General features: G+C 56.2%; 1 protein-coding gene across 2 annotated transcripts in view; it reads right to left on the bottom strand.

Moving 5' to 3' along the window:
* Plxna4 (plexin A4) overlaps positions 1-26,935 on the bottom strand; it is a 433,305-nt gene that overhangs the window by 29,039 nt on the left and 377,331 nt on the right. For both annotated transcript variants that reach the window (XM_047561306.1, XM_047561307.1), the window contains exons 15-25: positions 25,825-25,961; positions 24,786-24,950; positions 22,106-22,199; positions 21,410-21,649; positions 20,370-20,516; positions 19,952-20,186; positions 17,524-17,666; positions 9,884-10,152; positions 7,482-7,548; positions 6,587-6,733; positions 1,993-2,152 (exon numbers count right to left, since the gene is read on the bottom strand). In XM_047561306.1, coding sequence (XP_047417262.1) covers positions 1,993-2,152; positions 6,587-6,733; positions 7,482-7,548; positions 9,884-10,152; positions 17,524-17,666; positions 19,952-20,186; positions 20,370-20,516; positions 21,410-21,649; positions 22,106-22,199; positions 24,786-24,950; positions 25,825-25,961 — 1,804 coding nt within the window. The remainder of the gene's footprint in view (positions 1-1,992; positions 2,153-6,586; positions 6,734-7,481; positions 7,549-9,883; positions 10,153-17,523; positions 17,667-19,951; positions 20,187-20,369; positions 20,517-21,409; positions 21,650-22,105; positions 22,200-24,785; positions 24,951-25,824; positions 25,962-26,935) is intronic.

Genomic DNA, 26,935 nt, shown 5'->3' with positions numbered 1-26,935 from the left:
GACGTGCTGCGTCTTTCCATTACAGTCTTGCTTTGCTGAGTCTGCACCCCAGATCTGGGGAGGGAGCCGTGGTCCAGAGCTACCGGCAGCTTCCTGCCCTCCTGTGCGTGGGAAGGTCCCGGAGGGGAGGGCCGTGCTGGGCTGCGGCCGCCAGGACGCAGTTCTCTCCAGGACACCCGCGGACAGAGCAGGGCTGCTCCCTGACTTTGTGATGCGCCCTCAAGTGTTCAAGCCACCAGGGTCCCCAGCAGCGTCACCTCCCTTACCTTCCCTGAAGGCAGAGAAGCTGTCCCTGGGCCACAGCGGGGCCACCTGCCGCTCCCCGCGTGGGAAGTCACCAAGCCCCCCGCCAGGCCACTCGCCCGCGTGCCCTTCCGCACTCCAGCGTGGCCTCTGCGAACCCACTGCCCGCGGGAAGACCCGGTTCTGACGGCGGCTCTTCCCCTCGGCCCCTCCTCAGGGGACCCTTCCGCCCACGGTGCAGATGAGGACCCTGAGGAGCAGCCGCTCAGGCGATCAGACGAGAGGATGGGTGGGCGCCGCCTGGTGGCCCTCTTCACCCTAACTCCCCAGAAGCCCCCAGGGAGCACCCGCGAGCGGCTTGGGGAGAGGAGCCCGGGGCTGCACAGCAGGCCCTTGACCTAGGCCTGGGGTCTTTATGGCGGCAGCACAGGCCGAGGGCACACAGGCACGCAGGGCCCTCCGCGGGGCCAGCGCCTGGACACACGCGCACACTCGCCTCACTCTTCTCACGTCTGCTTAAAGTGGCGGGGACACAGGCTCCCCCACGCTTTCTCCCCCAGCACAGGGCCTAGGGCTGCCATGTCCAGCCAAGAGCCAGGCCAGAGGGGACAGGGTTAAGTGCAGAGGTGAGAAGTTCAGGCGGTCAGCAGGACCCCGGATCCTCAGAAGCTCTGGGAACCAGAACCTGGGGGGGCGCGGAGCGGAGGAAGGAGAATTCCCTCTGGATCTCAGCAAATAGCACGGACGCCATCTGTGCAGGACGGCTTAGCCGAAGCCAGCTTAGAGGCCAGATGGGTGGTCAGGGGCCTCCCACCCATGCCGCCAGGAATCCATGGCCCTCTGGAGCCTAGCACCCACAGACAGGCACATCCACTGTCCTTACCAGCATCAGCGTCATCGTTAGTGACAGCAACCAGAACTTACGGGGTAGGCCAGACACTGCACGAAAAAGGTTTTCCATGCATCTCCTCACTGAACTTTTACTCCAAGACACATCTATTAGTATCTCCATTTTATAGTCAAGGAAATTAAGGCACAGAGAGGTTAAGAAGTATGGCCAAGGTCACACAGCGAGGACCGAGTGGCACCAGGACTCAAATCCAGTGTCCCACAATGCTGGAACGGTCTCTCTTCCACAATGGCCTCTTCGGAGCCCGGGGTGCCCCAGGGGGATTTCCCCTGGATGGCATCCTGTGAAGCGCTCAGGCAAGCCAGAGCTGGACCTAATACGGCTGGCCCTCGGTGGCAGGCCTGGGGCCGTCTACTCACGGGTCAGTCGGATACAAAGTCCTCCTGCTCGCCCGCTGGCTGTCACACCCCTTCCTTCTCTGTCCCTCCTCTCCCCTCTCTGGGCTGGCCCAGTTCTCCGGATCGGCGGGTATTCAGCAAAACTCACAGGCACCCAGCAGAGGGGAGGGCACGAGCCCGGGGTGACACGGCAGCGGCCAGCCCCGGCCACGGGGACCAGACGGGCAGGCTTTGCCTTTAAACCCCTTTATGTGGATAGGACACTGCCACTCCCGGCCCTCGGTCACTCACATGACCCCAGAGGCATAACCTGCCAGGCCAGATCACCAACAGGCCGCCAGCAACTCGGCCTGCGGGCTCCCAGGGACCAGCCAAGCCCCTCCTCATCCTCCAACTGTCCGCTCTGTCCCCTGTGCCCCAGTGTTGCTGCTGCTGCCCTGGGTATGCGGGAGGTGCTAGGACTGGACACAGGGCAGCCCCCCAAGGGGGCAGCCTACTCACCGAGGTCCATGTCTGCAGCCTTGGGCCGGTGGGAACAGGGCACATTCTTAAAGATGGCATCCAGAATCTTCTCTTTGACCTGAGTGATGGTGTCACAGTTGAGGATCTTCACTGGGACCTCAGGGCCGTTGGCATTGTCTGGACTGACACAGCTCAAGACCTGGGGGTGGCAGGAAGAGGCCCCATGGGTGAGGGCAGCAGGAGGGGCTCTGGGACCCCCAGCAGCTCGTCCCCACCATGCCTGCTGCCCTCTCCTGTTCAGAAAAGCAGGACAACTCCCAGGCTCAAGGTCACTGTGGGAGTACAAGCTACATGTTTAACTGCCTGTCAGACAAACTTCATGAAAATTCTGGTTTATACCAGGTGCTACTAGGCTACTAGGGAGGCTGAGACAGGAGGCTCACATGGTTGAGGCTAGCCTCAGCAACTTAGTGAGGCCCTGTCTCAAAATGTGCCAGACGCACAATCTTGCCAGACCCTGGACCCCCATCCCTCTGTGTCACTCCGTGTTTCTCGTGACTCCCTCCCAGATATGGGGACACTCAGTGCTAATGGGATTAAGGTTCCTGTCCCAAAAGCTTTGATAACTTTAACTTGGGGAGAATTTTGGGCCCATGGAAGGCTGAAGACCCTACAGGAGGCTTACTGTATTCTTCAAGAATAAAGAGGATGAAGGGTGGCAGGTCAGGACCGCCTGAGACCCCTTCTGGCTCTGAACTTGAGCCTGGGCAGGAGACAAGGCCACCGTCTGCTTGGGGTCTCATTCTCTTCTTGGGACAAGTCAGAAAAGTCGACACTCTCCTTCACTAAACTTCTCTTTTTTAAGGTGTTCTAGAATCTTCCTTTAAGACGTTCGAGGTTCCGCCCCCCACCTTTCTTGCAGTGAACTCTTTCTGCATTGATGGCACTGGGAGGGCCCCAGGGTGGTGCCGCGGGGCCCTGGGACGGTGGGGGGATGGGAAGGGGTGTAGACGCCGGGCAGCGGGGCCTGGGCAGCAGGGCCAGGGTGTCCTGGGGGTGCTGCCTGTGGCCTTGCCATTCGTGGCTGCAGACTCTCCCTCTGGCTGGGAGCCACGCCCTCTTCGTGCCGTTCTCCTGCTGGGAACTGTCCCTCCCTCTGCCCCCTCTCCAGAGCCATTTCCCAGGGGCCCCCTCTGGCTGCAGCCCCTTGGTGCTCCATGTGGTGGCCATCAGATCCCTGGCCTGGACGCCTGCCTTTCATTAGCCCAAGTGGAACACACATCTCCCACTCAGAAAGAAAATTCCTCTAAATCTATGAAAGCAAATGCTCGGCCTCAGCGCCAAGCTGGGAACGCTGGCGGGGGACCTGTCCACCACGTGTCCACGTGTTCACGTGTGCCTTTGCCGGCCACTCCCCTGCTTCTCCAGTCTCCCAGCAGCCTGCCCTCCTGCTTGGCGGTCAGACACAGCCTGACCCTTCCAGCCGCTCCAGGTGCCCCTGCTGTGCTGTCCCTTGGGGCCAGTGGTGGGCAGCCCTGTGTCCCCCCAGGGAGCAGCAAGGCTCTTCCCAGGCTTCTTCCCACAGGGCAGGGACTGCCACCTGAGGGTGAGCTCCTGGCGTCTCTCCTGCCTCAGAGTTCAGGCTGGGCTCCAGGGAACAGCTGCACCGGGTGCTTCAGGCAGGAACTAGCCGTCCAGAGAGGAAGCACTGGCCCCGAGCCACAGGTCTCCACGGCTCTCCCGAAGGACCCAGCCCCTGAGCTCCCTGGCTACTCACTGAACAGATGGGCTGGGGCTTTCTGGGCGAGGAAGTGCCTGTGAACTTTCACGTGGATGGAATCATGTGGGCGGGGCACAGATTCTGGCCCGGGAGGCCCACGGTGGGGCCTAGGATTCTGCCTCCTAGCAGGCTCCCACGTGGGCGTCCAGCGCCGCAGCAGGATTCCAGGTGACTGTGCAGGGCTCCCACACGCTCCCAGGGGGGCGTGAAGCCATCGAGTGAGCCCCCGGGGGCACCCGGCACTTTAGCAGGCCCCCCAGGTGGGCCCCTAACACTACGGTGGATGCCCAGGTGGGCATCTATCACTCCAGCAGGCTCTCAGGGGGCACCCAGCACTGCAGTGGACTCCCAGGAGGGCATCTAGTCTCTAGCAGGCTCCCAGGGGACACCCAGCACCCTGGCCACTCCAAAACACCACTGATGCTGTCCTGGGCATTCCCAGAAGGAGGGCCCTGGGTCATGCTAGTCCAAGTTCAAGAGCATCAACCTAGTTAAACACTTAGGAGGTACACCTGACTATGAAGAGGTGCACTTTGGTGTCCCCATGAGCCTCTCAGAGCCACTCTGTGCTTGTCCCTCCTGCCTAGGACAAGGTTCCTATCCAAGGTTCCTCAAGGGACCTGGGGTCCTCCAGCCACTGCAGAACCCCACCAGGTCCCTTCTTTGTATCTGAGCAGCTCACCTGGACTCTGTCCAGCCTGCTGCAGTGGCACAGTGCCCCTTCCCCTCCCTCCTCAGCAGAGGGGGCTGCCCCTCCAATCAGGGAGCACCCTCCCCCAGGACCAAGGGGGCCTGGTAAGCCTCCCTGCAGCCGGTCTACTCCAGGCAAAACAAGCTCGGTTTCTTTCCCATTTTCTCCCTGCCTTCTCTCTCCACGTCTCCACGGTTTCTACCTGAATGGATGCTTGGCCCTGACCCACTCTAATTTCCTCCCATTCTCTTTGAGTCAGTCACCAGAAACCAGCTGGGTGCGCTAACGATCCTTTGACCCCTGGAACAAAGCCTGCTGCAACTTAGGGGGGAGCGTTATCACCACTCTGTGTAGGTTCCACACAGAGAAGCAGGAGGGAAAGGCTGGCCAGAGGGGAGGGAGGCAGCCGGAGCCTTTCGACGGTGGTTTTCTCTACTACAAAATCCCCCCCCACACACTTTTCCATTTTATTGTCACCTGTAACTCCTCTGGAGCACAGGCCATGGTGGGGCCTCCCTGGCGGGCTGTGACTTTGAATACTCAGAGATTCAAACCTGTCCAGAAATCTTTTGGGATACCCCAGGGCTCCAGAAGGTGGGCATGGGGTAGGTGGATGTGTCACAGCCCTCCAGTCAGGAGGGACGGCTTTGTCCAGAGGTGGGGACCATCTCCCCAGTGGGCCACAGGCTCTGGGTTCACCCCCAATACCTGGGCTCAGAGTGACTGGGGGTGTCTGAACATCAATCTCTCCCAGCCCCGCTACACCCAGTCCCTTCCGCCACCACGGCCTGCTGTTCGTCTGGGGTCCTGTCCATTCCATTTTAATTCCATCTACTCCCTGTCCCCTTCCCTGGCTGTCTCTTTTGCCATCCTCCTTGGTGTCACCTGGGCTAACACAGCGAACATGTTTGGTATACTCCTCCTCCTTCTGCTTCCTCTACTCTTTCTTGGAAAAAAAGACCTGGTGGGACATCACGGTTTTCTCCAAAAAAGCCTGAGAGTCCCCGTGGACATGGAAGGACAGGGGGCAGCCAGTGGGTGGACGAACAGCTGTGCCGGCCTGAGCGAGCGGGAGCGCACGCCTCCCGCCCTCCCTTCAATCCTCCGCACAGCTCCAACCCGTACTGCTGCTATTATTGCCATTCCAGTAGATTCTACGACTCCCTTTCCACAAAGAAACGTAAACTCAAGGGAGATTAGGGACCTGCCCCAGCTACCCAGTCAGGGCTCAGATCTGGGTCTGCCTGATGTCAAAGTCACGACCTTTATCCATTCATCTGTTGAAGGGCACCTAGGTTGGTTCCATGTGCCAGCTATTGTGAACTGTGCTGCTGTAAACATCGGTGTGGCTGTGTCACTAGAGTATGATCTAAAGTCCTGTGGGTATATGCTGAGGAGGGGGACAACTGGGTCCAATGGTGGTTCCACTCCAAGCTTTCTGAGGAATCTCCACACTGCTTTCCAGAGTGGCTGCCCCAATTTGCAGCCCCACCAGCAATGTATGAGTGTGCCTTTTCCCCACATCTCACCAACACTTATTGTTACTTGTATTCTTGATAATCGCTATTCTGACTGGAGTGAGATGGAATCTCAGTGTAGTTTTAATTTGCATCTCTTTAACTGCTAGAGATGTTGAACATATTTTCAGATATTGGTTGACTGTTTGAATTCGTTCTTCTGTGAAGTGCTGGTTCAGTTCCTTTGCCCATTTATTAACTGGGTTATTTGGTGCAAAGATTTTTGAGTTCTTTATATATCCTGGAGATTAGTGCTCTATCTGATCACATCCTGTACAACCACAAGAATGGGAAGTCATACTCCATGTCTGTATGATATGTCAAAACTCACTCTACTGTCATGCATATGTAAAAAGAACAAATAAAAAGAAAAGAAAAGGGAAAAAGCCATGATATCACCACTGAGCTCCGCTGCCTCCTAGGGCAACCGCTGCCCTCAGGAGAGGGACTGACCTTGACAGAGGGCATCCCCAAGTTCCTAGGACAAAGGCCTCACACGAGGCCACCTGGCCTCCCATCACATGGCTGGGGCATGGTCATATTTCACTCTGGCTGGAAGGCAGGTGTGGGCTGCAGAACCACAGGGGACTCCTGCTGATACCCTCTCCTTCCTGCCTCGGCCTCGGGGTGGAGAGGGCGGCTCACCAGGGTCCTGTACTCGATCTGCTGCCGGATGAGCTTGTCCTCACTCAGGGAGTAGCGGGCCTCGCCCGTGATGGCATCGATGGGGCCCTTCTCCATCTGTTGCTTGATGGCACAGAACAGGGAGAAGAGGGGCTCCCCAGCGCACTCCTGGATGTAACAAGAAACACGCCATCACACTTCAGAATTCACCCCGAGCCTCCTGTCCCGTCGTTCCCTGCTTCTTGGGACAGTTTCCCAGTATCCTCTCCTGCAACTCTTTACCCTTCAGATCTATGGGGCTCCCAGCTCCTTGGACTCCGGGTCTTCCCCACGGCCCTCTCCTGCCTGTGTGCAGAGCTGGCTCTTCCTCCCTGTCTCCCACCCCCTCCTCCATTCACTCTCTGCAGCTCCATCAAGAGGCAGAGCTTGTCCTCCATGGTCTGAACTCCGTAGGAAACAGGTGAGTAATCGGAGGCCAGGAGTTCTTCCACCTCCCAGGCACATCCTCAGCTTCTCTGCTGTGACTCGTGGCTTCTGTACCTGCCCGGGACCCTTATCAGCCTCCGTAAATCTGGGGCTGGGAGAGGGAAGAGGGATAGATGGGGAAGTAAGGGATGAACTATTTTCAGCCTAAGTGGGGGTTTAGCTTCGGGTCCGCGCAGGGCCCTCTCAGGGGCTCCTCTACCCCTTACCTGGGAGGAAACCAGTCATGGGGGATTTGGTGCCTGAAACTAGACCTGTGTCTTTCAAGACAGCGATGAGGGACAAGTCCATTTCTTGTGGACTGGAAGTGGCGAGCCCAGTGAGGGTGGACTTGGGGGTGTGGTGGGGAATGGAGCAGGCTGGGGAGCATGCAGGCTGTTCCCTAAGATGGGAACCACGGCAGGGCCAGAAATATGGCCTCATCCCATCCTACCTTGAGGAACTTGTAGAGGAGGAAAGTGAACCAATTGGTCAACATCTTCTCAGCCACCGACTCCGTCCTGTCGCCAGACACCGAGGGAACAAGCAGAAGACGAAAAAGAAAGAAGCAGCTGGTCAGAGCCCAGGGACCAGGTAGGCAGGGGAAGGTTCTAACTCCCTCCTGCAGCTCAGGGCTCTGGGGCCAGTCCTGAGATCCTATCCAGCAGGAGAGCTCTGTGGACTCCCAGCTCGCAGGGTGGTCAGAGGAGCCTTCCTGCAAAGCTGGAGGAGGACATGCAGGGTATTGGGTGGCATTTCAGATGGGCATTTTATGGGCTTGCTTAGAGTGGGCTGTCTAGTGCTTTGCTTTGACGATGACAGGGTCCTCCGCCTGCCACCCGGGGAGGTAGCTAGTGGCCTCATGTGGCCACCAAAACTGCAAATTGTGGCTGGTGTGTCTGAGGAGGGGACATTTTTCATTTTATTTACTTTGATGAATTTAAATAGTTGCCTCTGGATGGCAGCTCTCCTGTTGGGTTGTACAGCCTTAGGGAATTTTGGGTGGGCAAACAAAATCAGGGGAGATGCTAATTTGGCAGAGAAATAAAATAAGGTGGCAGGGGAGGAGAATCATGGCAAAAAGGCCAGAAGGAGTTCATAACCCAAGTTAGGCTCCAGGCACTGAGGGCCACATGGAACTATAGACCTAGCTCATCCTAAGAGATGTCAAAATCATCCTATTTTGAAGGCTTCCACATCATTTGGAATGTTCTCTGGGAAACCTTCTAGTGTTCCATTTGCAATATGTGCCTTCCTAAGTCTAACTTTCACCTTTCATGCTACAATCCAAGCCCACTTATTCTTTTACTTTGTAAGTAAAGACACAACCACAATGTTGTCATTTCTGGTTGCATCCATTTAGAAAAAAACAGATGAGATTCAAACTTGTGCTATGTGCATGGCCAGCTCCAGAGAAAAACTAGCCCATCCAGGTATGTTTGCACAGAGTTTAAAGTTGCAGTTGGCAGAAAATACTTAGTAACTACAAGTCCAAGGTATCTGGACATCTGCCAGCACAAAGCAACGGTGGGGAGAAAACAAAAAGAATATTGAAAGGAAAGGGGCAGCCAGGGGCAAGAAGGAGAGAAAGAAGGAGGAGGGCAGGAGCAGGGTATGTCTGGAGTGGAGGAGGAAAACAGGATGGGGAGAAAGACCCAGGGCCAGACCACAAGACCACACTAGGATACAGTCGGTGGGCGCTCTGGCAGGCAGCAACAGCCCTAGAATTACGCCAGTGGGTGGCCACGTGGCGAAAGTAAAACAAAAATCAAAACCATCTACCTTGCTCTTTCCAGAGCTGGAAGACTGCTCCTCTACGCAGCTACCTCTTACAGCTGCGCCAGAAACAGCCTGAAGCAAACACTTCTGAAAGCCAGACTATCCACAGGACCAGGCAGGGGCCACCGAGGCACAGCCTCAGACCCAGAGACCAAGGGCGGAAGCTGGGGCCAGGCAGACAGAGGCAGAGATCAACAGCTGGTCCGGGCAGAGGGCTGGCCGTGACAGCTTCACACGGGAGTTTTCTAACTTTAGATATGCCAAGGTAACTTGGAATAAAGTAGCCTGGGGGAGAAGCGGCCTTCCCTCGAACGGGAGCAAGGATGGACAGAGGGAGCGCCTGTTTCCTCTCAGGCCACAGCCACAGCCACAGTGTACCGTCACATGTTCACATCTGCCCTTTCAGGTTTTAACAGCATGCCGTGGGAGCCGCAGGTGGACTAGGGACCTATTCAGAGCCTACAGCAAGGACCAGAAAACACTTGCGGGGCTGCATTGGGTATGTGGTCACCAAAAGGTTTGCATTCAATGCTCCTCCAACTCCGTTGTGCATTCAAGCCACCTGGGTCCTCATTAAAATGCAGAGTCTGATTCGGGGTCTGGGGGAACCTGAGACTTCCCGTTTCTAACTAGCTCCTGGAGGCTGTGCCTGCTGTGGCCAGTGGGCAGCAGGAGGAGATAGGGCCTCTCTCCTAATTCCAGCTCTGGCTTAGCAGAGGCCAGAAGAGGGTCTAAATGACCTCTGAGGTGTCCACAAGAGAAGAATTCTAGTAGAAAGCAGAAAGATCCAGGGAGAGGAGAGGCAGACAAAGTTCAGGTGGGAGAAAGCAGGAGGGCGAGCCAAAGAGCCATGGCTGGCAAACAGGCACCCATGTGATGGCACTGGACAGCGGGTGGTGGGCAGGGTCCTGTAGGAGGGCACTGGACAGTGGGTGGTGGACAGGGTCCTGTAGGAGCGCAGGATGCAGCTCAGCCTCTGGCAGCGCAGAACCTGACCCTTAGGGAGCCGGGCAGCTCAAACTGGAGGAGGCTGGCGGGGAACGTTGGGACCCGCGGCCCCCGGGGCCACACCCTCACCTCCTGAGCAGCAGCTTGGGGTGGTTCTTGCTCTCCAGGTTCTTGTCGATGAGGTCGGCCAGCAGCTGCTTCAGCACGTCGGTGGCGTACTCCAGCTTGCTCTGCAGCACGGTCATGATGAGCGAGGCCACGTTGCCACGGTCGCGCATGGAGAAGCTGCGCTGGGACTCAAGCGTGCGGATGAAGGACAGCAGGAACACCTTGTTGTTGATGAGCTGTGCAAACAGCTTCAGACCTTTCTCCACCCGCTCCTGCCGGTAGCCCGGGACCTGTGGGAAAGGCCAAGGTGACCTCCCGTGGGGAGCTGGAGGTCGCACTCCACCTGTCACTCACAGCGGCAGCTGCAGCACAACCGGCTAATGCTATCCAGTCCTCAGGAGCCTGGCACTGTGCTCAGCCGTGGTCAAGTCTTTACCTCCCATTTAGAGACCACCCAGCCAAGGCATAGAGAGAACTGGCCACAGTTCGTAAATGGCACTTCTGGGATTTGAACCCGCATCTGCTGGACTCCAGCACCCGAGCTCCTCCTGATGGTGGGGAGGGGGTGACAAGGTGCCGATGCTCCTGTGGGGAGCCTTGGGCGTGCAGGGCTACTGTGGCTGCACTCTGCTGATGGGTCACCAGGACCGGGCCTCTGGCTAACCCAACACCCTCTCCCTTCTGCCCCATGGGTCCTGTGGACAGGCAAGTGGTCTGAGTCAAGATTTCTGTGTTGCACGTGGACTCTGCCACCACTCTGCTACGTAACCATGGACAAGTCCTTTCACTTCTCTGGGGGCCTAAGTTCAGACTCAGAAAAGGGGAAGGTCAAGCCCAACAGTCTCTGAAGAACTCACTGACTCTTGCCTGTGCTGGGACACCTTCTGAGACCCACTCTGTCCAGAGGAGGGCACACAGATCTTTCTACCTTCCTGCCGACAGGGTCTGCTCCTGGGAGAGCCCAGCTAGGGTACACTATGCACTCAGCAGACACCTGTTAGCCACCGAGCTGGGCACAGAGGGCACACCTCTGGGATGTACAGGAATACGCACAGCACACTGTCCATAATATCCCCAAACCAGGAGCTTTGGAGTCCAGCAACCACAGCATGGCCTAATGCTGTCAGGGATGAGCCTTGTGAACACACTGAATGAGAAATGTCAGACGTAACTCAAGTAAGTCAAGACTTAAGGCAGGTAAATGAACCAGTGGCAGCAGGAAAATGGTTATCTGGGGGGTGGCTGTGTCCAGAAGGGGCACACAGGATCCCTGGAGGGCTGGCTTGGTGGGTGGACTCACTTGGGGGAAGGTCACTGACCTGTGTACTGACAACCTGTGTGTTGCTCCATGTGTCTGCATCTGAGCAAACAAAAGGTGACCTACAAAATCGCCCCAGGGAAGCCCTCGGATCCCCGTGGGGAGCTACATGGGTTTTTGAGGACTGTCACATAGGCAGCAGTAAAGAGCATGCTTTCTAAGCTTTGGTGGAACCTGAGTTCACTTCTGTCACCATCATTTACTAGCTGTGGGACCCTTGGTAGACTTGATTTCACCAACAAAATGAAGATAAGTAACACATAATATGCACCTAGATCTTATTCTACACCAAATACTGTTCCATGTGCTTTAGGAATAATTGACTCATTTAATCCACAAGGCACACTAAGGGCAGGCCCTGCGGTAACCCCAGGAACCCCATGAGGGTAAGAAGCTTTCCCAAGACTCCAGGACTGAAGCGAGCCAGCCAGGCCATGAACCCAGCAGTCAGTGCCCCATCCTCCCATCTCCTGGGGCATCACAGGGACTAAGAGACAAAGCGCTCCTGAGGTTCAAACTGGCAAAGACAGAGGCTGCCAGGGAGAGCCTATCCACCTGGGGTCCCAGGAGGTAGCAGAACGGTCCCTAGCATTCATGACCCAGCCCCTGTGTTCCAGGCCCAGGGTAGGATGCGGGCAGGAGGGCGTTGCTACATGGGCCCAGGCGCTGCCTCAGGCCACCTCGGATCACAGGGCCCTTCTGTGGAGGGCACTGTGGGCCCACCCTGCACCCTGCAGAGCAGCGCCCTCATGCAGTGTTCCTGGTGGCCTGGCATCGGCAGCACCATGGTCCGGAAGCTGGTGGAAAACACGCAGGCTTCCAGCTCATTCTCAATTGTCTTGCTGGGCTGCAGGGACTTGGAAGGCCAGTTCTCAGGGGAGAGATGGGACCTTGCCAGAGCCAACAGGTACCGCAGGTGCTGGCCAGGGCCACCGTGCAGTTCATCCTGGCTCTCAGAACTGCCCTCTGACCCACCAGAGTCCCTTGCTCCCCAAGGGGCCCAGTCTCTGCTCACTCCATGCCCGGCTCCCTCGTTTCCCACTCCCCTGGGGGCTGCGGAGGAATTGGCAAGGGACACGTGGCAGCCTCACCTTGCCATGGCCAGGCCTCAATCTGCCACCCGTCTGCCACCCATTGGCCTCCCCGCATTCTGTGACCCTCTTACGTAAGCACATGCTCACGCTGGACTTCCTTCAACCCATTCAAAGGAGCACTGCTATAACTTACCCTAATGAAACCAGAAAATGCCATTTGTCAGGCCCCCACCTCATGTAGGGCAAGTGCCGGGCACATCACGTGCGTTATTTCAATGAAGTCTTCTAATGACCTTGCCAGGGAAGCTACCAGCCTTGTTCCAAGGCCACCCAGCTGGTGAAGGGCTGTGCTGGATTTCTAAACCCAAGCTTGGCTGGCTTCCTAGTGCCTGGCCATGCCCCACCTTTCACCACGTCTAGCCCTGCCCCTGGCTTCTCCCTGCAGCATTCCTATGCCAGGCTTCTAGCAGCTCAGACTGGCTGTCACGGGAGGGCAGACATGGGCAGGTTTGCCACTATGGCACCCGGGGAGGGGGAAGAGGTCACAGGGACAGCTAGATGGCATACTGGCCATGACATGCATTCTGGGCTTCCTGACTCGGCTGCACTTTCTGGAAAACACAGATGCTACCTGGGCAGTAGTGCCCGGGGCCCTGGGCAGGAGAGTTTTGGCACAGCCACCTGCAGGAAACAGCATCCAGGCCAGCAGCCTGGGCTTTGGCATTGGAGACCACAGTGACGTGTGTGTGTAGGAAAGCTCCGTCACCTCTGGGGTCTACTGCCTCATCTATAAAATGAGAATATGAGTGCCGATGTCATAATGTTTTACGAACATTAAATAAGATAATGTATGTAAAGTGCTTGGCAGGTACCATGTGCACGTTAACAGCAGCAGCTTTATTACCCACTCCACTGACTGCATCTCACAGATTCCTCTCGCCCAGGAGTCTCCGTGACATCTAATGCATGGCATCCCTTGTCTTGGGGTGCACAAGGTAGATGCCTTCTTTTATGGACGGAGGAGATGGAAGGGAAGTACTTTGGTAAAGAGTATCCAGAACAATTTGCTAAGTAGCCTGCCGCCCTCCCCGCCAGGCCAGTGCCACTCTGAAACAAGACTTCCTTTATTCACAGATGGTTCTCTAATTTAGTTGAAGTCTGTGAATATAAAACTGGATAGTAAACTTTAATTGTAGCCCAACAGGTTAGAGTTTAGAGCTGGTGAGGGGGTGAAATTGGGAGAGTGATTGACGGCTCCATGTTTCCACTGGTATGTGATGGGTACCCGGACTTACCCAGTAGGACACAAAAGAGGGGGCCCGGTGATCCACCTGCAGGACAGACTGCACAAGAGGACACCTCCCTCTTCACACTTCTACAGGTGACTTCAGGGGTGGGCAATGCTGCCTTAGATCAACTAGAAGCTTCCCCTGGAATGTTTCCACACCAAGAGGGAGAAACTTCTCCAGTAGCCAGAATGGATTGAACACATGCATAAAACCATGATCCACAGAAGATTCCTGAGTTTCACATCATCTTAGGCTATGTTGAAGTTGAAGACAGGGCAGTAAAAGTGGGGTTTTGTCCACAAGCAGTTAACTAAGAGTTTGTTGGGAATGAAGACACTGCTCTGTGGCCACATGGACGGACCCTGAAAACATGCTGAGTGAAATAAGCCAGACAGAGAAGGACAATACTGTGTGACTCCACCATAAGAAGTCCCCAGAGTAGGCAGATTCACAGACAGAAAGCAGAGGGTAGCTGCCCACGGCTGGCTGGAGGGGGAACCAGGAGTTAATGCTTCAGTTTGGAAAGAGGCAGTTCAGGAGATGAATGGTGGTTATTTTTAGGTATTCAACTATGTTCCTAAAAATTCATAGTATACGTAAATTTCATGTTACGTATACTTTGCTATAATTTTCTTTTATAGTCACATGACCTGCTGGTGCCTGCCTATGCCTGACGATTAGCCAGTCTGTGGGCTCCTTACTCAGGGACAGGAGTGAAGCTGGTAGTGAGTCCTTGAGAGCAGGAGGCTGGGATCAGAAAGTCTCCCTTTTTGACAAAGTCAAAGAAAATAGACAGGAGTCCTGTTTGAGGGGAGATGTGACGTTGCCAGGTGAGGAAACAGGCCAGGAGAGGACATGTGTGATTTATGCCATGGGTTTGGAGCCCAGGTGGGGTATGTCCACGGGAAGCATCTCAAGAGGAGTACAGGTCAGCAGGGTGATTAGCAGAACACCACAGTCCTGAGTCTTATCCCTCTCTGTCCTCTGTGCCAGATGGTGGTGAGTTGGGGACTTGTGGTTGGTGGGCAGCTCTGGGGGTGTCTTATGTGCCATTAGCTCATTTGGGGTGGATGGTGAGCCCACAGAGTGAGGAGACAATGACCGGAGACCATGCCGAGCAAGGACTCTGCAAGTTTTCTGGGTAGAGAGTAGAATTTATGGTGTTCATCGGGTAACTTGAGATGCCCCTATTTGGGGAGGGGACTTGGCTACTGCTGGAGAATAAGGCCAGAGGGGCCAGGGCAGGGTGAGAGGAGAGGACATGCAGGGTGCCCAAGCCTTCCTTTCTGACTGGGCAGTGCCTCTCACTGGAGGTGAAGGTCATGGTCGTTCCCATCTGGCTCCTCTGAGAAAACTGGTCATAGAGGGAAAACTGGTCATAGAGCCTGGAGGAGTACCACTGGATAGGAGTCCCCTCAGCTTTCGGCTGGGACCTGGCTCAGTGCAGAAAGGCAGTGAGAGGAAGTCTTTTGCATTCTGGACCTGGGCTGAACATGTACAGTGAAGAAGTCTGAGCAGTGAACCGCTCCGGGTGGTCCACAAACGAGTGGTTCTATTGGAGCAGTACAGTGTCCACTTGCATGGCCACCCATCAGGTCCTGAGGGACAGTAACCATCTGAGGGACATCATCCTTAACGGTTCCTGGAGAATATGCCAAACCAGTGCCACGCCAGATCTGAGAGTCTGAGACTCTCTAGGGAGGCAAGACGATGTGGGACCAAGTGAGGAACAAGAGTGGATGCTAAAGCAGGCCACACGAACAGTCTGGGTAGAAAATGTGGGGGTGTGCGCGTGTGTCTCCCAAGAGAAAACTTGTGTGGGAGGTGACTGTCCTGCCCCAAAGCATTCAGGCTGGCCTATAGGGAGCTCAGCTTTGACACGGTCTTAGAAAATAAGATTAAGCAGTTACATCCTTAAAGGAAACTTACTTAAGTGAGTTTTGAACTAGTGAAAAAAGGAGAATGAGTACGGATATCCATCCTAGTTGAAGTCCTAGATTTTTCTCTATCCCATCCAGAGGAGTATAACCCCCACCCCAGACTGCCAATTCCACCCTCCTGCAGAGAGACAGGCAGACATTCAGTTCTTCAGTTGCTCACCATTTCCTGTGTGTCTACTCTGCCAGGCACCCTCCTAGGCTGGAAGGTGGACTCCCAAAGATTAACTAACAAAGCAGAGCAGAGCATGCATGTGTCCACAGACACAGCCACCCTGTCTTTCCATCAGTCCATGGCTCTTTTTTTGCAGTGTTTGGGATTGAACCCAGGGTCTTGCACATGCTAGTAAAACACTCTACCACAGAGCTACACTCCCAAACCTTTTGATTTTTTGATTTTGAGACAGTGTCTCAAAATTGCCCAGGCTGACCTTGAACTTGTACTCCTTCTGCCTCAGCCTCAGGAGCAGCTGGAACTACAGGTGCGCACCACTGTGCCCTGCTCCCATTTTTCTCTTAAACTAGAACTTGCATACCCTTCGGTGCCCCATGAGACCCGGTGTTTTGTTGCAAATAAAGGGGAGGCTGGAGGAAAGGTGAAAGGCAGGGAGAGACGAGGGGACGAGAGAAGGGAGCACAGCCCAGGAGCCAGACCAAGGCTGCAGCGGATACAAGCCTCAGGGACGCCTGGCATTTTAATGTGATATATGATTTGCGTGAGAATCCACGCATATACGGATGTGGGCAGAAGAGGTAACGTCACCAGTGAGGACTGAGAGCCCGCTGCCTACAGCCTCTGAAAATGCTTCACGGTGTCAATCAGCTGAGGAGCCAATGGGAGCCTCCGCTCGACAAAAATACCCACCCCCTGGCCATAGAAACACACGTGTGCTCCATTCAACAAGCAGCAGGGACAAAAGTGTGTGCTACAAGCACAATCGTGCACGTGCATGTGCTGCGAGGTCACTGCCTGCCACAACCCTTGGAGAACCCAAGCAACACTCCTCAGGCTCCAATATTGGCAATGCCTCCTAAGCCCTAAGAAAAGGGTCCGTTTTTATTTTATGGACACCGTCAATCTTGTAGTTACTCTTCTTTCCCACGGGGGCTTCAGCTGCAGGTTTTCCTTCCATCCTAGTTGAGTATCCAGAAGTCCCAGGTAGGTTATTGCTGTGGTGCCCTCAAGGTCAAGTGCTCAGGCTTGGGGTAGGGAGCAAGCATGCTGGAGTCTAAGTGCCTAGACTCAACCGCTGCCTCTGTCCCCAGCAGTTGCATGGCCCCAGACAACCACTGGCCTTCTCTGTTCCCTTAGTTTTGTCACCTGTGAAATGGGCTCACCCACTCAGAGGGGTTCTGGGTGGTTAAATGAATGGATCTATGCAAAGTGCTTAAAGCTGTGTGGGCACTTAGGTGACAGTCAACTAATAGTGATCATTCCTCAGGATTATTATTATGCCCTGGTTTCCTCATTTATATTTTTCAGTTTTCTCTGGTATTTATCTTTATAAGCCATTCCAAAGCTCTTTTGGAACAAAGCATAATATGAATATATGCATAAGCCAGATACCACGCTAGACAGTAAGTGGGATAAAGTGTTCAGAAGATGAGGTCCCGCTGGTAGAAAGATGGCTAGGATTTTATCATTCACATCCCCCCTTCCCTCCGCATCACTTATCTTTCCCAACTAAGCACCAAGTGGTAAAATCCCTTATACATTTATTGAGCACCAACGAAGTGATAAAAATCCTTTACCTTGTGGTTTTTTAAATGAGGGTTCATGAACGCCCTCAATTTATCAGCCATATTTCTTGTTTCTCTATATAGCTACCATTTATCTGGGGAGAGAGTCCTTAATGTCCATTCAATTCCCCAAAGGCTCATGACCCCCTAGGACTACTCTGAGGTTCCCTTGGCTTGGCCCCATCTCCTCCAGAGGGACCAGCTGGTGCCCACAAGCTGGAGGACCTAAGGTAAGGTATGCCCCTCCCTGGTCTCAGCTTTCTCATCTCCAAAGGAGGGGGTTGGACTTGCAGACTGCCACCACGCTGTCCAGGTCTCACACCAGCCCAGCACCACCCCTTACCTCGAGGTCCCGGAGCACAGGGTGGTCTTCAATTCCTGGGAACAGCACTCGCATGGTGTAGGTTCTGTAGTCTAGGAAGGGGATCCCAGCTCCATCCAGGTCACTGGTCAGCTCATGGATATCTGTCTGCAACTCAGCAAAGGCTGGCAAGGAGAGAAGCCCGTGAGGCCATGGACAGGGCAGGTCCAAGAGCTACCCCAGCTAGGAATGCTCAGAGCCCCGATCCAGGCCCCTGCGGGACATGAGCAATGCCTTGGATGTGCAGGATGGGGACGGATGGCATCCGCACGGGGAAGGTGCATCCCTTACAGGAAGGCAGGTGTGCCTTCCTTCCTGCCTCAGGGGAGGCCACCTGGATGAACTATGATCCCAGCGTGGGTGCTGCTACCTGTCGCCTGTGGAGGCAGCTTGGGCCTCCCGATGGACAGTCGCCAGGCCCCAGCTGGCCTCCAGGAATATTTGTCACACAGCACCAAAGTTGCCGTCACATCCTCTTTGGGGTCACCCTCTGCCACCAGAGGTACTCAGGTGAGGCACTCAGCCTCCTGCTCACACACATGCGTGCATGCACACACACACACGTATACACACATCCAGGATGGATCCGCACATGCTGGCACAGAAGAAGAGCCAGTGGACATGGACTAGCCAATATTTCTTTCTGTTTATATAAATTTAAGAACAGGGAAAAAATGCTTTGTGGGCTCAGAGGGGTTCAACGTGTGTCTAGGGCCCCTGCAAAGCAAGCCCAGTGCCCACGGGTTATGATGCCACGTGAGCCAGATGAGGCACCCCAGGAAGGGGGGGACAGGGTTCTGTCTACCCTTCCTACTGACACTGGTGGAGTTCCACCCCTCCAGGTCCCAGGACCACAGCTGTCAGCTGGTCCTGGCACCAGGAGAGAACTAAGGCTTGACAGAGAGGACCTGGGAGAGGCCTGGCCGTGGGCAGCGGCCCCACGCCCTTCCACTGCTCCTCTCCTCCTGCACCTCCCACCTCTGCTGTCCACGTGGACACTGGGGTCCTTGTCGTGCAGTGACTCTGAAACAGAGAGCCCTAATGCGGCCAAGCAGAACTCCCTCCACTGTGTGTGAGCATGTGTGTGCACGGGTGCGTGTCTCAATGTGAGTGTGCAAACATGTTGGCGAGTGTGGGGAGGGAAACGTGCCCACACAGGTGTGTGCTTACACATCCAAAGGCCAGGCCCAGGCAGGGCCAGGCTGGATGTCTCCTGAGCTTGGGTGTGAGTGACAGTGTGGTCTCCCTGAAGGTGTTAGCCCCAGCACCATGGAAAGAACTCCACCACCAGCCCTGCATGTCCTTTGCAGTGAGAATCCCTTTTGCCACCCTGGTGGCACAGCTGTGCCCCAAGTCAGAAGCCACAGCTCCCTCCTGGCCTCTACTTTTGGGCTGGATTCCCCTCTGCCTGCTGAGCCTCCCTCCCCAGGGACCTTCTGGGAGGAGCCTGGCTTGGCCCTCCCCTCCGCTACCCTGGAGGAGAAGGAGGGAGTGGGCTTTTGATGGGTCTGCAGCTTTCCTTCAAGTCACCCCGCGCCTCCAACATTCAAAGCCTCCGTGCCTGCCACACATAAAAGAGATTCTAATCACTACACCTAATTAGAGGGAAGAGTACTTTGCGGAGAAAAAATTAAGCAGCGTAAATATAATAAAAGGCAGTAATTAACAGTCCCACAAGGCAGATGCCGTGTTGACAGCTGAAGGATGCAGAGGGGACCGAATGGATCCACTTCCCCATGGAAAACGGACGCGGCTTCCTGGTGGGAGTCAGTGCTGCGGAGCCCAGGTACTGGGCCAGATTCACTCCGCGTGTGCACTGTCAGCAGAGACCTGGCTGGGATCCTTCCTCCCAGGGCGACTCACACAAGGATGTCCTGGGGTTATGAGCGAGCGCCTGACTCCTAAGCTTCCTCCTTGGGCTGAGTGTGGCTGACTTCACTTCGTAGTAGTGTTTGTGATTTTTATAAATACAAGCTGTGAAACACTCTTCCTTCCAAATTGCAGATCAGCCCTGCAGCCTTCCCTTCCTGCTGACGGAAGTAAGCCGAGGATTGCTTGAACGCGTCATGTCAAGACACCCCAGGTCTCCCCGGAAGGAGAGAGTGAAAGCCACTCTGCTAGGATGCCGGGCCTAGAGGCTGCTCTTGTGAGGTGTGAGCCCAGTCTGGTACTGGAGTGGCCAGTGACTCACCCGAGGCTACCAGAGTAGGACTGCTAGGAGAGGACTGTGTTCTGCAACATGGGCTCAGAGCTGGTGAGGAGGCTGAGCAGTAGGTGCCTGGTCCCAGTGCGCCCACCGCTCTCCAGCCTGCTGGCTGGGGTGTGAGTGGCAGGTGCACATGCACTTGAGGACACACACACACACTCACAGCCTCCCGCATGGTGCACCTGGCTCTGGTCGTTCAGTTACCTTCCTTGCACTCCAGTGCCACGCGGGACTCCAGGTTGTCCATCTGCATCTGCAGCCTCTTCAGTGTGAGGTCGCTCTCCCGCGACTTGCGTTTGTAAGCGATGAGCACAGCCACGATGAAGATGATGAGGAGGCCGCCGGCCACTGCGATGCTCACGATGGCCGGCAGGCTGAGCGGGCTGTCGGGAGCGATGTACACCATCCCCGGGGAGTACTCCATGCCGCCGACGCGGGCCTGCGGGGCACAGCGGGCAAGAGGGAGCACAGAGGGGACAGGCTGAGAGGTGGGTCTGGAGAGGAAGCAGGGGCGGGGCTCTGGGTGGAGCCTTCACCGCAGGCCCGGATGTAGCCTGACCGCTCGTTCCCAGCATCCCTCGCGCGCTCCTCGCAGGGAAGGGAAGGGTTCCCCCAGCCTCACCATCACTTTGTGCCTCCCTATGAGGTTGGGGGACTCGCAGAGCAGCTGCACGTCCGACACGGTCACGGTGCACGGCTTCTCCCCCACCAGCACGGTGTAGTTCAGCTTCACGTTGCCCCCAGCCACGGGTGGGATCAGGTTCTTGCCCTGGACAGACAGGAGGCCCCAGTTCTCACCCCTGGGTCAGGGCCACACTGGCCACCCGGACATCCCGCCATGCTGGAGAGTGGGCGGAGAGTCCTCCTTCAGTGATAAGTCCGAAAACATCTACAGCACCTACTAGCTTTGCAGGTGGTTTGTCCCCCCTGGGTTCACATGCCAGAAGCTGGGTCCTTGGTACAGCAAAGTTGAGAGGTTGTGAGACCTTTAAGATGAGGGGCCTGGAGGGACAGCATTACCTCCCTGACCTTTGGCTTCCTGTCTCACCATGTGATCTCTTCCTCTCACACTATGTTGCCCTCATGGGAACCAGTACAATACTATTTGAACTTTCTGTCTCCAAAAGTGTGAACTAAATAAACTTTCTTTCCTTTGTAAGTACTCAGCCTCAAGTATTTTGTGATAGTAACAGAAAGCTGATTAATACAGCATTCTCCTTCCTCCCAGTGAGAAATCAATAATCACAGTACTCTCATTCAACTTATTCCTAATGTAGCCTCAGAATCCTTCTCAACACAGAGTTGTCATCAATCACTACCCCTTGATTCAAATTGTCATATGAGTTAAAGCTAACTTATAATCCATACTCCAAAGAAACTTTAACTGTGGTTAGCAAAGGGCTTCCTAGGAGGATGCAGTGTGGACCTCTGACTGTCCAGTTTCTGGACTCTGAAGACAAAATCTGGGAATCCAGTGACCTGGGTGGATGTGCCTGCCCTGGACAGATCAAGCCTAGAAGGACAGTTCTGGGCTATAATGCAACCTCTGCAAGGGATCCAGTCACAATATTTGACAGGAGCCTGTGACTTCTGGCCTCTCCCTATGACCAGAATCCCACTCCCTCCCTGCAGCGGCCGCCTTCCTCCCAGTCTCCGCCCTACCTTTAGGATGATGGGGGTACCGGGCTTGAGCTCCAGGATTCCTGATGGACCAAAGGCCTCAAACACAGGGTTGGGGTAGTAGGTGAAGTTGGTCTTGTTGAGGATTAGCAGGGACTGGACATTGTCCAGGATGAAGCCAAATTCCTCAGGCCTCTCGGTGAGGTCCGACTGGTGGTCGGGACCCAGGGCCAGGGCTGGAGCCTGGCAGGTCATCTCGGTCGCATTCAGAACCTCACAGATCTGTGGGAGGAGCCCGAGAGGGGAGGCCATGCACCCGGAGGCTCGCACCTGGTCTCCGGGGAGCTGTGCACACGACACGGGGCTAACACAGGAGGACTGGGATGAGGGAATGGGACCCCATGCTTGGGCACTCAGGGTGGCCTTCGGTGGTTGTCACCTAGCTGTGGCTTTGCCTATAGGGGGCATGGCAATGACTTGGGTGTTTTCTAACCCAGGAAGCAGCCACGGGGTCAGAGGATGCAAGAGTAAGGGTTGAAAGCCCCAGAAAACCCCAGAGCCTGTACCCCGAGGCCTGTCTCCCCACTGCCCCACCACCCGGAACTCAGGGGTGTCACGTGCTGTAGGTCGCCTGTGTATGGGCGGGGAGCTGCATGTGTGCTTGAGAAGGAAACCCCCACCCTCTGGGAGGCCACGTGCCGGGGGCAGCCGCTGCCAGCCCTGCAGCCCCAGACTCACGTTGATGTGCTCCTTCCCGCCATGCTTGGCACGGATCTGGGGGTTCTGTATGAGGTCCAGGTGAGTCCCCCAGACAGCGATGGGTGTGTTTCCACTGCCCGGGAAGAAAGAAAGGGGTGTGTGAATGAGCAGCATAGGGGAAGCAATGGCACCCGGTGAGAAGGAGGAGGAGGAGGAGGAGGGGGAGGAGGAGGAGGGGCTATAACAATAGGAGCAATGGCAACCAGGCAGCAGGACAATGTCCCTGGGGGCGAGGATGACAAGCTGCGTGGTGGCAGGGACGTGTCTCAGCAGCCCAGGGGAAGACAGTGATGACCAGATGGCTTGGACATCCTTGGCCAAGTTCATTTGGAGCAGGGACACCTGTGGAGGCCCAGGTGACAGCACAACCCTTTGGCTTTCTGAGGCCCCTGACCTGAACCAACTGGTTCTCTGCAACCCCAGAGCCTTTCCCCTAGCCTGTCTGTCCCCCCCGGGGACGTTCTTGCATTGGCCCCAGTCAATGGAAGCCTCCTTCAGATCACCCCACAGGCCCCGGGGACTGAGCACAGCCTCCCTGCCCCAGGACATTTGTGCTACTGCTTTCTGCCTTGGAGGCTTCAGGGAGGCTGAGGTGCAGAACAGGCAGGGGCCAGGCACAGACACCTCCCCCAGGAATGCAAACTGAGATGACTGGGGACACAGGCCTCCTACACCCTGGGTGGCACAGACTGCTACTGGGAGGACTTAGGCTGTTCATCCGGGTGAAGCCTCTGAAGGAGGCACCGCCCTTTCCCCAGGAGGCCGAGACTGGCAGGGGTGGGCGCGGTTCTCTGCTGGCTGCCTTCCTGGGGTCTCCCCGAGGGAGAGCAAGGAACCTGGTTCCCTGTCAGGAGCACCTTTAGAAGAACCCTGCTGTCAAACAGGGTTAGCAGGTTAGTCAGGTACACACTCCGTGGACAGGAGTCCTCCGCACCCACCCCACATTGCTTTCTGCCCATCTGTCCATCTGCCCAGGTTGAACTTCCAGTTACACACGCACACAACCTCTCCTGTCCACCTGATAGGCTGGTGTCCAGCCATCTCTCCGGTCTTCTCAGTCCCCAATCCCACACATAGTTGCACACGTCCCTATGACGTCCTTGAGTGACGTCATAGTCCCCTAGTGCAGAGGACCACCCCGTCCTCAGACTCCCTCAACCTGAGCCAACACGAGGGAGCAGGCTGACAGTCCCAGGACATGTCCCCGACCTTCCTCTCGAGGTGGCGTGACATGAGATGGCTGCTGAGTGCCAGGGAGGAGGACACTTCTACTTCTGGGACAATGACATGAGGAAGAACTGAACTAAACCAGCCTGGGATTCCTCAGAGTCGCAGAGCTTCTGGAGCGAGCAGGATGGGCTGCATTGACCTCCTCGCCTTGCAGGCCCTGGGGCCAAGCCCTAGGTGGCCTTCCATGGGCTGCTCCCTCCTCTATGTGCCTTGTCTTCTTTATCTGCTTCAAGATCATGGCGTTAAGGTGTGGGCCTTACAGAGGGACTACAGGGACGACCACATCTCAGCAGCCGGGCTGCCCTTCCTCTGGGCTGAGGCAGTGGGTGAAGAACTCCCTTTGTAAAGGGCCAGACAGCAGATATTTTAGACTCCACAGGCCATGAGGTCCCTGTTGCCATCACTCAGCTGCCCTCGTAGTGAGAAAGCAGCAGTAGACAATACAGATAGGTGGCTGTGTTCCAACAAAACTTTATTTACACAAGCAGGTGGCCAGTCAGATTTGGCCCCGGGGACTCCTGGCTTAAAGAGAGCTCTCTGGACAGACCTCATCTCTGCCCCTGCCAAACCCTGGGAGAGCACTTCTGTCCCCATTCACTCCTCCAGCCCCGGCCCTGCAAGCTAGAGCAGGCAGGAGAAGGACTGGGCACCGAGCAGGGGGCAGAGAGGAAGCTGAGCTGGGCACCGTCTACCATGCGAGTTTGCATCTCAGTTAATTCTCCCAGCTGCCTTGAGAGGAAGTTGAGAGAAGGGGCACCGGGGCCCCAGGGAGGGTAGGACTGCTCAGGTCACTTGCTAAGCAGCAGAGTCAGGCTGAGCCTCCTCCTTCAGACCCCAAGCCCTTGTTCTGTTCCCCCCACTGCTGTCCCCCAACCCCATACGGTGCTTCCCCTGTAGAAAGGATGCTCTCTGCGGTGCCTCTCTCTGCCTCCTCCAGGACCCGAAAAGCAGACACACGCTGTCTGCCGGCAGCTCCACCTCTGGTGTGGGATGTGCCACTGGAGACACTGGAGATCCCCAAGCTTCCAAATCTCCAGGCCAATCCCTCAGGAGGTGGAGGCCCAGGAAGAGTGACTTGCCCGAGGTGTATGGCTGAAGGGCCCTGAGTCCCTGCCCAGGGTCTTTCTATATAGCATCAAATTCCTGGTTCCTGGGACACCTGTTCAGTGCATGCGTGTTGAAAGAGCACGGCCCAGACTCTGTGCCCGGGGAGTGTGCAGTAGAGGGAAGGATGGGTGGGAGCGGGTGCCTGCAGGCAGGGCCCTGCATGGCGGTAGCTCCCAGGGAAGCGGGGAGCCCCTGCAGGAGCGGGGGCTCATTTGCAGGTGTTTAGAACCAACCCTGTTCAGCAATCCCAAAAGCAGGACAGGCCCCCGAGCTCTCCCGGCTCCTGAGGGCCGGCGTGAGGTGAGCCCCGGGCAGCGCCTACCTGACGATGCTCCACTCGGGCTCGATGCGCACGATGGTGGGGTCCTCCACGTACTGGAAGACCAGGTCCCGGCGGATCTTGGCCCTGTCCACCTGCACCGTCACCTCCATCTCCAGCACCTCCTCTGAGGACGTGGTGTTGCAGATGATGTAGGATGGAGACCGCCTGGAGGGGAGAAGGCAGGGCACTGGGTTCCGGTGCAGAGCGGGGACAGTGGTCCTGGGTCAGCGCCCCGCCCCCACGGCTGGCTCCTCAGAGGCAAGGGCTGAAGCTCGGGAGCCAGGGACAGAGACTCCCCTTGACCAGGCTGTAGCTCATTTTCATAGGCCTTGTCCTTGGGTCTGGTGAGAGTCCCTGGTCCCTTAGACTGATGGCCCTGGTGCCTGTTTAGTTGGTTCAGCGGGACCTCCCGGGTCGCCTCTTAGTCCATCTCCTCCCGGCTCCCTGGTCCTGCTGATTGGCTGTGGATCCCCGGCCACGTTTGCTGCCTCTGCAGGAGTCCTGCACGAAGCCTCGCCCCACCAGAGCACTCTGGCCTCTCCGCCTCCTGTCCACCTCAGCCAGTCCTTCCCGGGACGCACCTCCTGCCGGCCTTGTACTGCCGTGGCACCTGGCCCGTGGAGGGCGTGCCCTTCTGGGCTGGAGGGTGTCAGGGAGGGACAGCCTCCTGCTTTTGGAGGCTCAGCCTCGGTGCCATTCCGGTCTGCTCTCGGGAGCCATAGCTGGCTTCAGAGCTGCTGGGGAGGTGCTGCCCCGGGTGCATCCTGAGCTGCGCCCCCGGCAGCCCAGGCCTCTGCAGAGGGGGTGCCGTGGGGCCGGGCAGCACGATGGCCCTCCAGGAGAGGGGACCCTGGCAGGTGGCACTCAGACACCTTCCTCTCCCAAAGGGAGCACCCTCTTTCTCAGGTGGGAGCAGGTACTTCTGAGGGTGAGTCCTGAAGTCCCTGCCCAGGGCAGCCCCTCCCACGCCCCGAAACCCCAAGTCTCCCAGGGCAGGGGGTGGGGTGGTTACCCGTCTGACCGCACCCCCAGGGCTTACCTGTGGAAGAGGCAGGGCTGCTTTCCAAACATCACCACCACGTCACTGCCTGCATTCAGGTTGGTGCCCGTGATGGTCACCTGCGTGCCCCCGGACATGGGCCCCCGGCTGGGCTTAAGGTCTGAGAGGGTCAGTGTCTGTGTAGGAAAGGACGAGGCCTCAGACACAGCTGGGTGGTGGAGGTGGCTCTGGACCCTCTACCCTGCCAGAACTGCCTTCTGGAGTCTTTGGAGATGGTGGCCTCTAAGAGAGTTGCTCTCCTTATCCTTGTACAAATAGGCACTGTTCTGGACCCGGAATTTGCATCTTTATATTGATAATAGCAATAATTATAGCTGTCATGTGATGTGCCAGGCTTCTTTACGACTTTACCCTTATATTCAGAGATGTTAAGTAAGTTTCCCAAGGTCACACAGCTAACAAGCAGCATAATTGATATATGACTCCAGAGCTCTAGTTCCCAACTGCTTCTCCAATCTGCAGTCTCTGTTGTTTTGGGGAAGATGACTTGTTCCTTCCATGGGCTTCTCCAGAGAGCTGCCCAAGCATCCAGTGGCCAGAGAAATGGAACGTGAGAGAAAGCCACAGAGAAGGGTCAGCAATTTCTAAGGCCTGCCCACAGCCCCCTGCGGAAGGGTATATGTGGAGCTGGGCTGTCGTGGGGGCTGGGAAAGGAGCCCTGACAGCTGGGGATTTGGAGTTGCAGTTTGTTCTTTCATTAGCATTTTAATGGAAAAACTTTCCCCAGTCCCAGGTGAGAGGCCTGTATCTGCATTTAAATGAAGATTTCTCCCTCCCTTCCCGAACCACCTCCCTCTTCAAGAATTCAACACCCAAGTTGAACCCACTGGGCTCCTCTGAGAGCTGGCATTCTCTCCTGGGGATCCTCCATCTGGTGACAGCTCAGGGGAAGCTTGCCCGTCCACTGCCTGCGCCCAGGTCCCCCTGCAGGGCACACCTGGGGTTACCCACTGACCTAGGCCCAGGTTCTCCCTGGCCCTTCCTGGCCCAGGTCTTCCTAAGTTTGGTTTAAAAGGGGAAAAACTGGTTTGCCAGGACAAAGATAGGGGGTGAATAAGGCTGTGGAAAGAGCCCTCTTCCTCAGCTCTGT

Source organism: Sciurus carolinensis, chromosome 8, assembly GCF_902686445.1.
Source record: "Sciurus carolinensis chromosome 8, mSciCar1.2, whole genome shotgun sequence".
Lineage (NCBI taxonomy): Eukaryota > Metazoa > Chordata > Mammalia > Rodentia > Sciuridae > Sciurus > Sciurus carolinensis.
This window is presented reverse-complemented; position numbering and strand designations above follow the sequence as displayed.